This window comes from Drosophila pseudoobscura, chromosome 4, assembly GCF_009870125.1.
Source record: "Drosophila pseudoobscura strain MV-25-SWS-2005 chromosome 4, UCI_Dpse_MV25, whole genome shotgun sequence".
NCBI classification, from domain to species: Eukaryota; Metazoa; Arthropoda; class Insecta; order Diptera; family Drosophilidae; genus Drosophila; species Drosophila pseudoobscura.
In genome coordinates this window covers 15859424-15873114 of record NC_046681.1, presented here as the reverse complement: position 1 = coordinate 15873114, position 13691 = coordinate 15859424, and the positions used below count along the sequence as shown (strand labels likewise).

Genomic DNA, 13691 nt, shown 5'->3' with positions numbered 1-13691 from the left:
CCTAAACAGAAATTCTGCTACGTGCAGCATATGTGTCCTTGCATTTCCATGCGGCGTCTATGTCTATGTCTGTGTCTCTGCCACTGCGCCTCTGCCTCTGCCTCTGCACCTCCTGGTTCCAGTGTGTCCTAACTGTTGCACGGCTAGTAATGCGGCGGACCGGACCATTCTCCTCCTTTCACTTCATCGTACGCTGCCATTTGTTTGTGCACATATTTTTCAAGTTTTGCCACAAAAACTGATTTATGCGAGTGGACCCGGTGGCACGCCCACTGTCTGCCCCATGCCCCAAGCCCCATGCAGTAGCGATAGCCATTGGGGCAGTTACGATGTGAACTGTTCTGTTCGTTCCCGTCGTTCTGTTTGTCCACCGGATGATGTTGATTTGTCAACTTGAAAAGCGGATCTTGTTCGAAAATTCTTGCATTTCCCCTCAGCAGCACATTGAAAAGGTTTTGGCTAGTTTTTTTTCTTTTTTTGGTTTTTATTAGATTTATTGCCACGATTTCCCCCAGCAACCGCTTTGCCGCTCCACTCCACACACGGAAAAACCAGCAGGAAAATGTACATTCGCCAACAATTAACATTGAAAACTGAAAACATCCGAACTGGCAAATGGACAAACAAAGAGCAATTAACATTTGTACGAGTACGAGGACGAGTGCGAGGACGACTGCGAGTCGTGTGTTTGTTGGGCGGGGAGCTTCTCTCTATTTGATTTTGGATTTTGTTGCGGCTATTACCATTTTGTTTAGCCCTTTTTTTTAAACTAAATAGAGAGAGAGAGAGAGACTAAAACTAACCGCAAGCAATTTGCATGTTTTTGTTTGATGAAAATGGAGGTAGTCATCGATTGGAACACCGAAAATTGAAGGGGATATCGATTTTGGCGATATTTAAAGCGATAATTGACCAAAAATTAAGCAAAAGTTTTAAAGAGAATTTGTGATCCACGGAATCCAAACGATTTTCGAAGGCCTTAAAAGCCAGGAAAAACCCACTTTTAATAGCCCTCGACTTAGTCTTCTCTGCAAGCTCAATATTTATGTACTCTGAGGGCCTAAAACTCCATTTGAATGTCAGTCTCTCTCTCTATCCCTGTCTCTTTCTCCATAAATGATTTCTGTTCTCGCAGCTGGCAAAAATGCGTCCTGCGGGTGCTGGAGACGAGTTTACTTTTGGTCATGGAACACCATGAAACACCACCCATGGTCAACACTGGAGCAATACCCACACACACACACGCACACACGCACACGCACACCAATGCAGTTGTCAGTTGGGGCAGAAAGGACAACAACAACAACAACAGCCAGGGGACACGCGGGGAAAACATGCTGAGATCTGCATTTGCATTTTGGAATTTGGGCTGGGTTTTTCCATCAGCGATAGCAGAGCATTTTTTAAAGCATACATTTATGGGTCGAACTGTTATTGGAAAGTGCTTAAATTTAGGGGAAAGGGACTGGCCAGAGACTAAGTAATTCCTTGTAGCAGGTTTTTGGACAAATGAAATGAAATATGCAAGGGACATGCAAAGGCCTCAAGGACCACGATGTCAGCCGTCTGCCGTCTGCCGGGACTTACCAACAACTTTGACAAAGCCGTATTGGGTCTTGGCCGTCACCGTATTGATCTGGCACATGTAGCGGCCCTTGTCCTCCTCCTGGACATTGTTGATGTGCAGGAACCAGGTGCGGTGCTTGTCATGCTTATCATGGGTAACACTAATCCTCGGATTACGCGTTATCACATGGTTGTGTACGGTGAGAATGGCCGATTGCTCAAAGTGCATCCACGCCACCTGCAAAAGAAAATCAAAACGAAAATGTATATCGATTTGAAAGTGTGATCCAGTGTAATCTATTCCATATTTGTGATTGATTTATCCACCTCCTTAGGTGCCACTGTACGCGAATGGTTGCGCCTCTGGCTCCTATGGTTACAGGATACAGGATACAGGATACAGGATATGGATACGGATACGTGTGTGTCTCATCAAACGCCCCATTTATTAGTTCAGCTGATGACAAAGTGTCAGCGCTTTTATTGCCCAAAACTTTGGGGCCCATCATCATCAATTCTTATGAAGGATTAACGATGGCATTGCCTGGTCGAAACTTTTTCCTCTCTGCCACATGTGACATGGCAGATGTTGCGACACGGGAAAAAAAACGGAAGCTTTGAGCGGCCTGCGTGCGTCATTGGTGAAATATTTCGCTCGCCCCCGAATTATGCAATAGTTTTGGCTGTTCCTTTTGCCTTCTTTTTGGAGGCTCGAGGGGTTGAAATGTATGCAAATTTAAACATCCATTCCATTGGCTAAGACGTGCTAAATGCGAGGCAGACAGAGGAGTAGCCGGAGGGGGGTAGAAGATGTGTTTTGTGTCGATGCCATTTCAATGATAAATTCCAAAAACGGAGAGACAGCGTAGTGTAGTCGGTGGAGCGAGAGATAAACAAAGCTAATAGAATACCCAAAAGGATACCCACTATCAAGGAGAATCCTCTCGCCAGACAGACAGCCAGACAGTCAGACAGCCAGCCCCTCGATAGTGTCAGGACAAACAAAGACAGATATCGGTTAATTTTTCAATGTCTGCAATGAAAACGTGCACCAGACCTCGGAGCCGGCACCAAAGATGAGGCGACTGCTTATTTTACATTTCGTGGACGGGGACGGGGACGGAGACGGGTTGGGTCTCGTCTCCTCTTTGGCATATTAAAAGTCAGCTTTCTATATAGTATAGCATGGAAAATTAATGCACTTCCATCTATCAGAGGGGCAGAGCCAAGAGGCAAGGTATAGTCATTGAAAATCAATAAAAATACATTTTCCGACTGCATTTGAGCTCTCTTTTCCCACTTTTCCTTTAAGGCCTTAAAGCGGAAAAGCCCCAAAACCTCTAGCGTGGCCATTTTCTATATTACAAATTCTGGTTAGTTTTATTTTTTGGATTTTTTGAGGTCATTTGAATGAAATTAATTAGGCGCCATGTATGGCCAACAAAAGTGGCTCTGCTCTCTCTGTGTGTGTGGCCTTTGGCCAAATTATATTTTGGGTTTTGTGGGCGAGCAAAATGTCAGCGAAAGTCAAGGCAAAGTTGAGCCCTGGCCCCCCTCCACCCCCCTCTGACGGTGTGACTTTTTAATAGGCTTTTCCCCAGCAGCAGCACACAGCAGTAGCACCCAGCAGCTGCTGCTATTAAAATTTTACGCATATTTAAGTCCATTTATGGCTGTTGAAATGGCAAAGGTCCTGCTGCCGCTCCTGCTGCTGCTCCTGCTGGATTATCATTAGTGTGGAGACAGCATTTGAGGCTCAATTTTAAAGTTTTTGGCTAATTTGAGTTACATGCACTACGAAAAGCGACAGAGTGGTGGTCAAAATGGTGCTAGGATGTGCTCAAGTGTAGAAGATGTGGAGGTCCTTCGCGGAAGAGGATTCCTAGTGAATGCTAGGGATTTCAGTAGTTATCTCTATCAAGTTATCTCTTAACCAAATCAAGTGTCATTTTTGTAGGGGCTGTTGTTTCGGGATTGATTTTCTACCCTTATCACATGAACACACCCCGCTGGCCATTTTTAAGTGGCAAGTCTAGCCGTTTCTCAAATGTGTCACATCTCCTTAGAAAAGAGTAGTCTGTTTCCCCCGAAATCTACGACTAGTACAAGTAGTTTTTCCATTTCGTGCTCGTATTTATCTTCATTTTCATGGCTCTCTCTCTGCCCATATGATGGCCTGATGGCCCCAGTCGATAGCAGACGACAGACAGAATGGCCAATTTGCAATTTGCGTAATGGCACAACTCTTCTGTATCTCTCTCTAGGCAGTTCCTGCCGTTCCTTTCTTTCGAGTAGTAGAGGTCCTGTCCTGTCGTGTCCTATTCCTGTCCGTACCAAAAACACTAAATGAAGTCATAAAATTTTAAACAAAAACTAAAAAGGAAAACAAACTAGAAAAAACTTTTAGTCGAAGCAAAAATAAACACACTTTATTATGCCTGAAAATGTTTATGCTTTTGTTTGGTGGGCGGCGACGGTGGTGGCGGAGGCGGTGACGGGGCGGGGGCAGGGGCACAAGCAGTACAAACACCAACATAAACAAACGAAACTTATGCTCATGTTCCTGACGTTATTCTACGACAATCGAAGCGAAGGGTATTATGGTTTTAAAGAGGGGTTTGTATCTACAAATGGTAGATGGTGTAGATTCGGTATCTAAAGCCTTTAGTTTTGAAGATTTACGATGGAAATTTTGCAAAGAATTTGTACATGTTTTTCCCCTCTTGAAGTATAGAAGTGGGATTGTCAACCACCGGTAGACTATATCGTATATTTGACATAAGAAATATCTGCCCAAGTACAGCTCTTTGGGAGAGAAACTTGTTTGTCTTTGAAGATAATTCCCCAAAACCTTGGAAAGATATATGATCAGAAAAAAGAATCATAAAATCATATATTTGCCATAGAAAATATATCTATCCAAATACATATGTTAAAGGAGGGGTTCTGCAGATATTCCAATCTAAAAACAACATTGACTCAAGTGGTTTTTCATATTTTAAGCAAATCGAATTTCTATAAAATAGATCCAGATCTGTATCTTTAAGGGTATTAATAGCCTCGGCCCCTGAAACCATGCTCTCCGCAACGTTTTTCCAACTGTATCCGAGTGAGAGTCTATAGTATATATGTGTTTGTGCTGTGCATCTGTGTTCTTGTGTGTTTGTGTGTGAGTCTCCGTCTCGACTGTTTGTGTAGGCGTTGAAAATTGAAATACAAACAAAGACACAGGCCCCCAGTCTTCTGGGGGTCTTGGCCGGGCATGAAAATGGTTCTGCGGGCTGGGGCTGGGTAGAGAGTAGAGCTCTTGGCAAATGAAAAGCGTCTCTCGCTTAATATTAACAATTTAAGCGTAAACGTGTTAAAAGGAGCGTCGCAGCACTACGCGAGTTAATTTACACGCAGCTCAAATATTTGCACAGACGAAAACGGAGGAAAAAAAACACAAAAAACAGAATGAAATTAAATAGAGGAGCACGAAGTGGGTATGCTCTATCCAGTGGTGGAATAGAGAAGAGAGGGAAGGGGGTACTCGGAAAATTAAAGGATCAATTTGTGTTTTAAAGAGAACTATATTTTCCCTTAGGAGTTACTATTTTTCTATATGGTACATTTTCTGATGGAATATTCTCATGTATTAGAATTTAATTATTAATTTAATTTAATTATGTATTTTTTTAATTATTTCTACTTTTATTTTTTTCTTTGTAAAACCCTCTTAGAAATTATTAACAAGATATTTTTAATGGAATTTTATATATTTTTTTATTTATTTATTTGAATTTTAAAGAACTTATTTTTTTTTTTTTATTTATTTGCTTAATTATTTCTGCTTTATGGAAATTATTTACAAGACATTTCAGTAAAGCATTGACAGGCGATTAATTGTTACATCACTATTCAATTATTATTCTAATGTTTAAATGTTTAATAGAATTCCTATTTCGAAATAGCTTTTGAGTTGAAAATTCTTGTTTGAAGATTGAAAACATGTTTCGAATTCCCGCTTCTGCTGATTTGTAATATGGAAATGTTTAAATCTCTGTCTCGAAATCGTGATAGATCCACTCCCATCTGTGTGGCCAGTGCTCTAGCCAAGTAGTCATGCCCCACTCTACCTGGTCTATAAAAATCAATTCCAAGTAACCAGGCTGTTAGCGCAGATGATGGAGATGAGCCTGAGCACGAAGGGCAGGAGTAGGAGCAGGAGCAGGAGCAGGAGAAGTAATAGGTCGGTCTTAACCGCCGGCTACGCAACTATTTTGCATGCAAAGTCACGTTTTATTGCAGCTACGAGAGGGTTTTCCCCCTCCCTCGTTGTTGTTTTTGCTGCTGGTTAACTTTTGAGCTTACCTGAGGCCAATATGGTAGAGAAGGAGAGCCGAGAGAGATATAGACGGGGACAGAGACAGAGAGATGAATGAATGAATGGTTCAAAGGGGGGAGGGGGAGAGCTCTTCGCTGGGATCTGAGGGGTTTTGGGGCATGCCAAACTTAAGGGTCATAAAAATTATTACGAGCACCACATAACATGCGGCCAGGGAGCCAGAAAGAACATTGACAGAGAGGGAGAGAGTGCAGCAAGAGGGGCAAAAGAGATGGAAAGTAGAGAGAGGGAGAGAGAGAGACAAGGGAGCATCGTGTCAAAATGAAATTTATGCACGTTTCGGTCGCACGCACATTATGGAAATTCAATTGGATGCAAATTTAAATTGCCGACACTCACACACACACACAGCCACACACAGATATAGAGAGGTGGGAAAGAGGCAGACGGACAGATAGAAAGAGATGGCAGTCTGCTATGCATATCAAGCGCAGCCTAAAAGTATGCACCAGACAATGAATATTGAGCAGTGCCGATGAGCCAGTGGCCGACCAGTCCATCTCCATCCATCTTTCTCGCTTTTCCTCTTCCTCTCTGTCTGCCAATTCTCACTCCTTTCTCTTTCTCACTCTCCCTGCTCGCTTCAGTCGGGCCTTGAATGCCGGAAAACCATTAATTTTTGGTCCAACTTGAATTTCGGTCCCGAGACTCACTCACAAATTACTTCATTAAAGACCAAGACGAAAATTCGTCGAGTTGTTTCTGCCCCATTCTGCTCCGTTGACCAACTTTGTTTTAGCCCAAGCAAAAGGCAAACATGACAGAACTTGTTGGTGGAGACAAAGAAAGACAAAGAGCGAGAGTGAGTGAGAGAGTAACAATAAGGGGAAGCGTGAGTGAGATAGAGACAGAGTCACCAAGAGGGCGCCTGTTGCTAGCGAGAGCCTTGGACTTGTTTGTTCCTGTCCTTCTGTCCTGCATCACTTGCAAATGCCCCTCGAGGCGACTAAAGTTTGTGGAAATGCGTACACATTTGTGCAGCAGAGGCATATACTACAGTACCAGCTACAGTACTCATACCAAAGGCAGGGAAAACTCTTTTTACAAGACCGAAGAATACGTCTGAACGGCGGAGAAACAAAAGTCAAAATTAGGTGCAAAAAGTGCATTGCAAACTTCTAAATATTATATAAATATGTATTTTCAAAAACTTAACCTTAATATTATTAATAAAATATAAATGTAATGATAAAGAAAAGATGTGGACCCAAAGAATATATTTTTAAATTTACTGAACTCAATTCATCAATAATATTGCATATCAATAAACTAAAATATCCCAAGAATATAATATTAAAAGATGTAGAAAAATCTATAAAAACGAAAGAATATATTCAATGCTATCTGAATGATTTTTTTAATATACATACATATATGTATTTTCTAATTTTATATAATAGGAACATTATTTTTTTAACAACATAAAAGAATATGATATTATTATTAAAACCCAAGGAATAAATTCGATCATTCTTTGGGTTTTATTTAAATTTGTTCTTATATATTATATATTTTTAAATTTCTTTTTTAATTTCTAATATAATAATAATATTTCATCCATAATATATAATATATTTATTAATTTTTCCCCCAGTTCATTCCATTCTTATTTTACTGTAATTGTCTAATCCCAAAAGCCAATCAATTGTATATTTGGATGCCACAACCAATAAATGTTGGTGGCCGCCATGCCCGAGTCGAAGCAGAGTTTAATTATGATTTTGGCAATAAATACACAGGTACTCGGGAGTACTCACCTTGTAGGAGCCAAGATTCTTGACCGAACAGGCCAATTTGACATTACGTCCCGCGGGTACAGTGATATTCTCAATGACATCTGTGAATTCGGGATCTTCGCTGATGACTGGAAAACAGAACAGAACGGGGGAAATGTGTGTTTTCGGGATTAGTAAAAGTAATTAAGGCAGTCACTCAATTAGTGTTTGCTCCCCCTCTGCCTATAAATAGAACACACAGACAAATTTCCATTGAGTGTCTGTTGATGTTTATAGTTCTAATTTTGGGTATACAGATTTATGGGAATACTTAAAAATTAAGAGCAATAAAGGCAAGCCTCTTTTCGAGGTTTTGACAGCCAGAACAAACTGTCAATAAAATATAGTGCGAGTACGTGTAAGACTTTTGAGTGGCATCATATCTGATTTTTAAATGCAACGGGAGTGCCGGGTTTAATTCGTTTCAGACATTAAATGTTTTGGGTCGGCCAAAGCCATAAATCATAATTAAATTCTCTGCCTAACGCCTTTTTCAAGCCCTTTCCTTTTTGATGCCGGGGGATCCAAGAGACAGATACCCATCCAAGGTCCGGTTTGGCATTCGGTTTAGCCTAGTGTGAAATTGCATTTCGTTGCATTGTTGTTGCTTTTGCAGCTGCTGCTTTTGCTTTTGTATCGTTTGTAAACGTTGGCCTGTTCTGCTGTTATATTGCCTTTGTTTCGAGGATGGGCGCCACTCAGGCTCCATCCGCTTCCACACCACTAGAGGGTTGTGTTTGTGCATTAAAGGTGATAAATGTTGTGCAAACGGTTGGCAGCTCTCCGGCGCTATTGGAATTGTGCGGGGCGTGCAACAGGGAAGCCATAGCAGGGGCACGACGGCCATGGGAGGCACACGGTTCGCCTTTGTATTGCCCTCAATATATTTTTATGTGCTGCCTGCTAGTTGGGGCTAAGCCCTTGAGCGCTGTTTAAAGTGCCGATTAAGCAGATCAATTCTTTAAGGAGGGTTAGGCGATTATTAGTTTCATTTTAGCCCAGTTTCGTTCTAAATATTCGTTTCTATATCCAGGCTATTACTAAGAAAGGAATTAGCCACGCTTTTTGTTGCTTAAATTCTGTTTTTAGTGTTTGTTTGTAATTAAAATAATTATGGGAAAATTCAAGCGATAGTTTTACCTTCCAATCGCATGTCTAAACCTTTTATCCTCATCCTGAAATTGTATTTGCCAATGCCCTTTGTAGTCTCACGTATCTTATATTTGAAATACCCAAAATCATTTCACAGACATGTGCAACAAAACCCATTCACTCTTGCAGGACTTATGACACTTCTGACAGACATATTGCATTTCCCCGAAAATCCAAAAACAGAAACCAAAAATCAGAATCATTTTGTTTAGTCAATACTCGGGATGAAATGTCAGATGCCAGACAAACGAGAGCTCTGCTCTGGAGGGCTGGAGGCATGTAAAAGCCATGGCTGTCAGCTAAACATAGTTTGGACCATCATTATGGGTTTTTGGTTTTTGGATCGTTATCCTTGCTGGCTCGTTTCTCGCTTGATGGCCAGGCCCTGGTCCTGGCCCTGGTCCCGGCCCTGTCCTGTCCATCCCGGATGCTCTGCTTCCGTTGCTGCTGCTCTTGCTGCTGTTTCGTGATGCAACGGCAACTCATTTAAGTTCTAATCACCTGCAACGACGACAATTAATTAGCTGGCTTTGGCCAACGACAGTGGCAGCAGCAGTCATTAGTTTGGCAGTCCCCCCCAGGACTTGGAATCCATGGGAGACCATCGTATCAGATAAACAACAACAAACACTAGTAGCAACAACGGGACAACGGCAACATCAGCATAATGCGGCAAAGGAAGCCTCAGAGCCAAAGTGGAGGAAATCTGGAGTGGATGCACGAGAAGATGGGAGGCCATTTAAACGACATCCGATGCGACAGATGCGAGATGCGAGAAGCGAAGTGATGCAACTCCCCAACGGATATTAAAAGCTGCCAGATGCAACAACGGATTGCAAAATATAATTAAGTTGTGGCACGAAGAGGGCACTGGCTTCCAGCAGGAGCAGCAGCAGCACCACCAGAGACATCTTAAGGCATCAAAGAGCTTTGCTCCTTCCGCCTCAACGATTTCCCAAGCGATTTGTTTTCGCATCAAAAATACAACTTTATTAAGAGATAATCTTGAATCTTTGGGTCTAATCCTAACTAATCCTAGGGCACACACTACGTTCTAGAGCAACTCGTGGCACTTGGCCTTGATCATGTTGAAGGTAACACTGCCCACATTCTGTGCTGCGTTGTTCAGCAGCTCGAAGATATGACGATTCCGTTGTCCCTGCTCCACGGTGCGCTCGTGCAGCCGTCGCAGGGCCGCCGTGTAGGCATCGTACTTGGCCTCGCTCTCGGTGTCCAGCTTGAAGATCTCGTACAGCTGCTGCAGGTCGTACAACTGTCGCGATGTGTCGTCGTACAGCAGACTGGGCGTCTGGGGCAGCAGCAGCAACCACTGTTCGTGCACCTGCTCGAGGAATTCGAAATTGCTAAACAGAAAGATCACAAACAGATCCAGCCCCTTGGCCTTCAGCTGCTCCAGGAGCTTCTCCGTGAGATGGTGCTCGGTGCTGGCCGACTCCCTTAGCTGTTCGTAGTCGGTGGTCAGGTGACGCTCCAGATAGGCGTACACCTTCTGACGCTTCTCGAAAAAGTCCTGTGTGGCCAGCATTCCGTCCAACTGCTCCAGCATATTGTCTAGCTTCGGCGTGCTTTCGACCAGATCTGCATGCTCGCCCTCGATGATGTCCTGCAGGAGTCCGCGGAGGATCAGCAGATAGTTGTCGATGATCTCGGCGCCCGAGAGCTTCACCCTCTCGTAGAGCTGCTCCCCAAACAGATTGAGATCTATGCTGGTGGTGTTTCCCTCAAGTCGCGTGAGATTCAGCTGCTCCAGGGCCGCCCCCACCGTTTGATCATTGATCAGGCGATGCCTACGCTCGGGGACTGGATGATCGAACTGCTGGCACAGGCGGTGCAGACGCAGCTGTCGTATCTCCTGGGCACTCGACTCCCTGGCTGCCCTGAGCATGGATTTCAAGCGATTGAGAAACACAATATTCCTCAGTACTGAGGTGTGCTCCAGATTCGTGTCCGGATGATGATGGGCATCGATTAGCTGTTTGATGAGCGTCACTTTCGGTTGCAGCTTCGTAATGGCTCTCGCAGCACTCAGATCAGCCGTGTAGTTGATGTATCGTGGATTCGCCTCCAGATGGGCTAGAAAATCATTTAAACTCAACTCTGCCCGCTGTTCGGCCTGGTCGGCCAGTCCACGCAGAAAGTCCAGCTGAAAGTCCTTGGCGTTAAGTGGCAAAAGGGGATCCACAGCAGCCTCCACCGCCGCCCACGCGAAACTCAAATACAGAATCAACGAGCACTCGAACATCTTCTCAATAGGGCTTGGGCTGGCCAACTGATAGAGGCATCTGCTCATCGTGGGATAGTCAGCGTGGGCAGCCTCTACTCTCTCTCAGTCTCAATCGCAAGTGTAAACATCGAATCGAACCGACTGATTAGCACAGAGCCCAGAGACACAGAGGCTTCGTCCGGGGTCAGTCGGTGAGGCACGGGGTGTGATATGCCGCTCCACTGACAGCTGATGAATGAACGAAGCTGCAAACCGAACGAGGCTGAACCCGTTGTTGCTCTGGCTCTTATCGCACTGGACTGTGCACCGAGAGAAATGTTGTGGCAGGCCTGAGTCCGGCCCTAGACCTCAGCAGCTGTGGTTAACCCACAAGCCAGAGCCAATTTAAGTTAGGGCCCCATGACAAGGGCAAGTACTGAAAAAGGTAAAGCCAACTAGTAGCCGAAGAAAAGAGTGCGGAATGGTGAATGTTCTAAATAAAATTCAGGAACTTTAAACATCAATCATCTCTTAAAGATAAAGATAACTCTTGGAAAAGTATTTTCTATAGCATTTCCTTTTATTTTTGAATCATTTATTCATTGACCAACACTGTACGGCAGCAGTTAACAGACATTTAAATAGCTGCTGATTGGCAGCACTGGCTGATATGTAGCACTTGTGAATAGGAGGCACTTATTTGATGCTTATATTTCCCATTTCATTGAATATTTTGAATCATTTCAAATTCATCCACCAATTGAAAATACCCTTTGAACCCACGAGTATAGTGTATAACTAGTTTTTGCTGTAAATAGTCACATAAATGTGTGCGTGCGTGTGTGTGAGTGCACGTGAGTGCAAAGTCAGCCTCTCCTCTTCCTTCCGTTGCCCGTCTACGTGGGGCAATTGTGTGTTGACCAAGCTCCGGAGTCCCATGGTCCTACGTGTGTGTATCTGCCTGTGTGACCTGTAACCTCTCTACTCACAAGTTAAATAAAAGTTGCAGACGCTTTCCATTCATTGACAAAACTTCAACGGCATCCTAATTGTACTGTGGCGTGACTCGGCCTGGGGATCTCTACTCTGGCATAGAATGGAGGATGGCTACCTGGGAACACACGAGACGAGAGACGAGCAACGAGAGAGCTGTGTGGCACTTTTTTGCCGCAGCTTGATTGAAACTTGTCAGGTTGATTGAACTCTTTGCCTGGCCTTTTTGCCAACATTCGAGTTTAGTTTCGATTTCTTCTTTCCTTCTCGTTTTTTTCCCCCCAACCTTGTTCATTAGCTTTAAATATTTGATCAAAGCGACTAATGGCCGTGGAGTGGGTGCACCCTTACACACAATCCCGTAGATTGAAACTTGGCTGCCGTCGCCGCAACTTCATGATTGCCAAACACCTATTCCTCGCCAGACAGCAGCGGGCCCAAAAGCCCAGCAGCAGGATTCCCAGGAAGCAGGCCACAACAAACTCGGCTTACGGCTTGGCAGATAGCGTTAAAAGTGTAGGAAATACGAGACCGAGCACAACGTGCAAGTTTTCAGCCAGGAAAAAGCAAAGAATAGAAGAGGAAATTTTCCAACAATTGAACAATTGGCATGCGCTACGCATTCGCCTGAATGGCGGTCGGCATTTTGATACCAAACATTGCCCCAAGGTTAAGGCATTCTATCTTTAGGGATTCGCAAGGAGGGGAATATTGAGACATTTTTTAGATATTTATGGCATTTCAATTGTTTAATGCCTGTGGAAAGTTAAACGGCAGCTTAAATTATGGGAAAGCAGTGTTGCCAGCGCATTAAAAGGTTTTGACCAACACTAATAAGTCTGGGACTGCGCGTAAATTAAATTAGAAATTAACTAAAAGGCGAGAAAATTAATTATGTTTATAGGAAACCCAAAAACCCCTGCAAAACCTCGCTTAATTTTTAACAGCGCTGCCACCTTTTTTACCAGGCTGTAACCAACATCAATAAGTTGGGCAGCGTAAGCGTAAGATAAAAAGGGTTTAGAATTGGATATTTAACGCTTCAATTGAAATAGTGATATTAATGGGTTAGCCCAACCTTTTTCTAACTTTTAAAGATCCTAACCAACCCTAGACAGTGTTATAAAGCGAGTCACTTTTGCTATAAATTCAATAACTAGCTGTCGGAGAGGCAATCAAAGGGGAAACCTGCAATAAATTGATCAATCGAGCAAATAGACATAATTCCATTTGGAGGAGGACCATCCAAAACCCTTTGTGCAGGGCATCCATAACGCTGTGCCGCTTTAGTCCACCCCTCGCTGAAGCTAGCATTATCCTGCTTTTCCACTGTGTTGTGCCTTTGAGGGAAAACTTTGCCACTTTTTTTCCATCGTCGCCATCCATTCATTTTTTTGTTTTTGTTGCTGTCTTTTTGTTGCCTTTTGTTAACAAAGCCGAAACAAAACTTTGCCGCGCTTTGCCAGGACGTCTATAAAGGCGACGACGACTGGAGCCAGGAGGAGGAGCCCCTGGTCAGGGGCGTGAAAAACGCTAAAAGCGTTTAAATGAATTTAAAAGAGTTAAACTTTTGTTTTATTTTTGAAACAATTTC

The 13691-nt window shown here is 43.4% G+C and overlaps 2 protein-coding genes across 3 annotated transcripts in view; both read right to left on the bottom strand.

Annotated features, from left to right (window-relative positions):
- The window catches only part of DIP-epsilon (Dpr-interacting protein epsilon), a 57246-nt gene that overhangs the window by 13855 nt on the left and 29700 nt on the right, over nt 1-13691 (bottom strand). For both annotated transcript variants that reach the window (XM_015181520.2, XM_033379755.1), the window contains exons 3-4: nt 7711-7817; nt 1588-1804 (exon numbers count right to left, since the gene is read on the bottom strand). In XM_015181520.2, coding sequence (XP_015037006.2) covers nt 1588-1804; nt 7711-7817 — 324 coding nt within the window. The remainder of the gene's footprint in view (nt 1-1587; nt 1805-7710; nt 7818-13691) is intronic.
- Nucleotides 9853-11257, bottom strand: LOC4816236 (uncharacterized). Its single transcript, XM_001355821.4, has one exon. The coding sequence runs from the start codon at nt 11189-11191 to the stop codon at nt 9935-9937; it is 1257 nt and encodes a 418-aa protein (XP_001355857.4). The 5' UTR covers nt 11192-11257; the 3' UTR covers nt 9853-9934.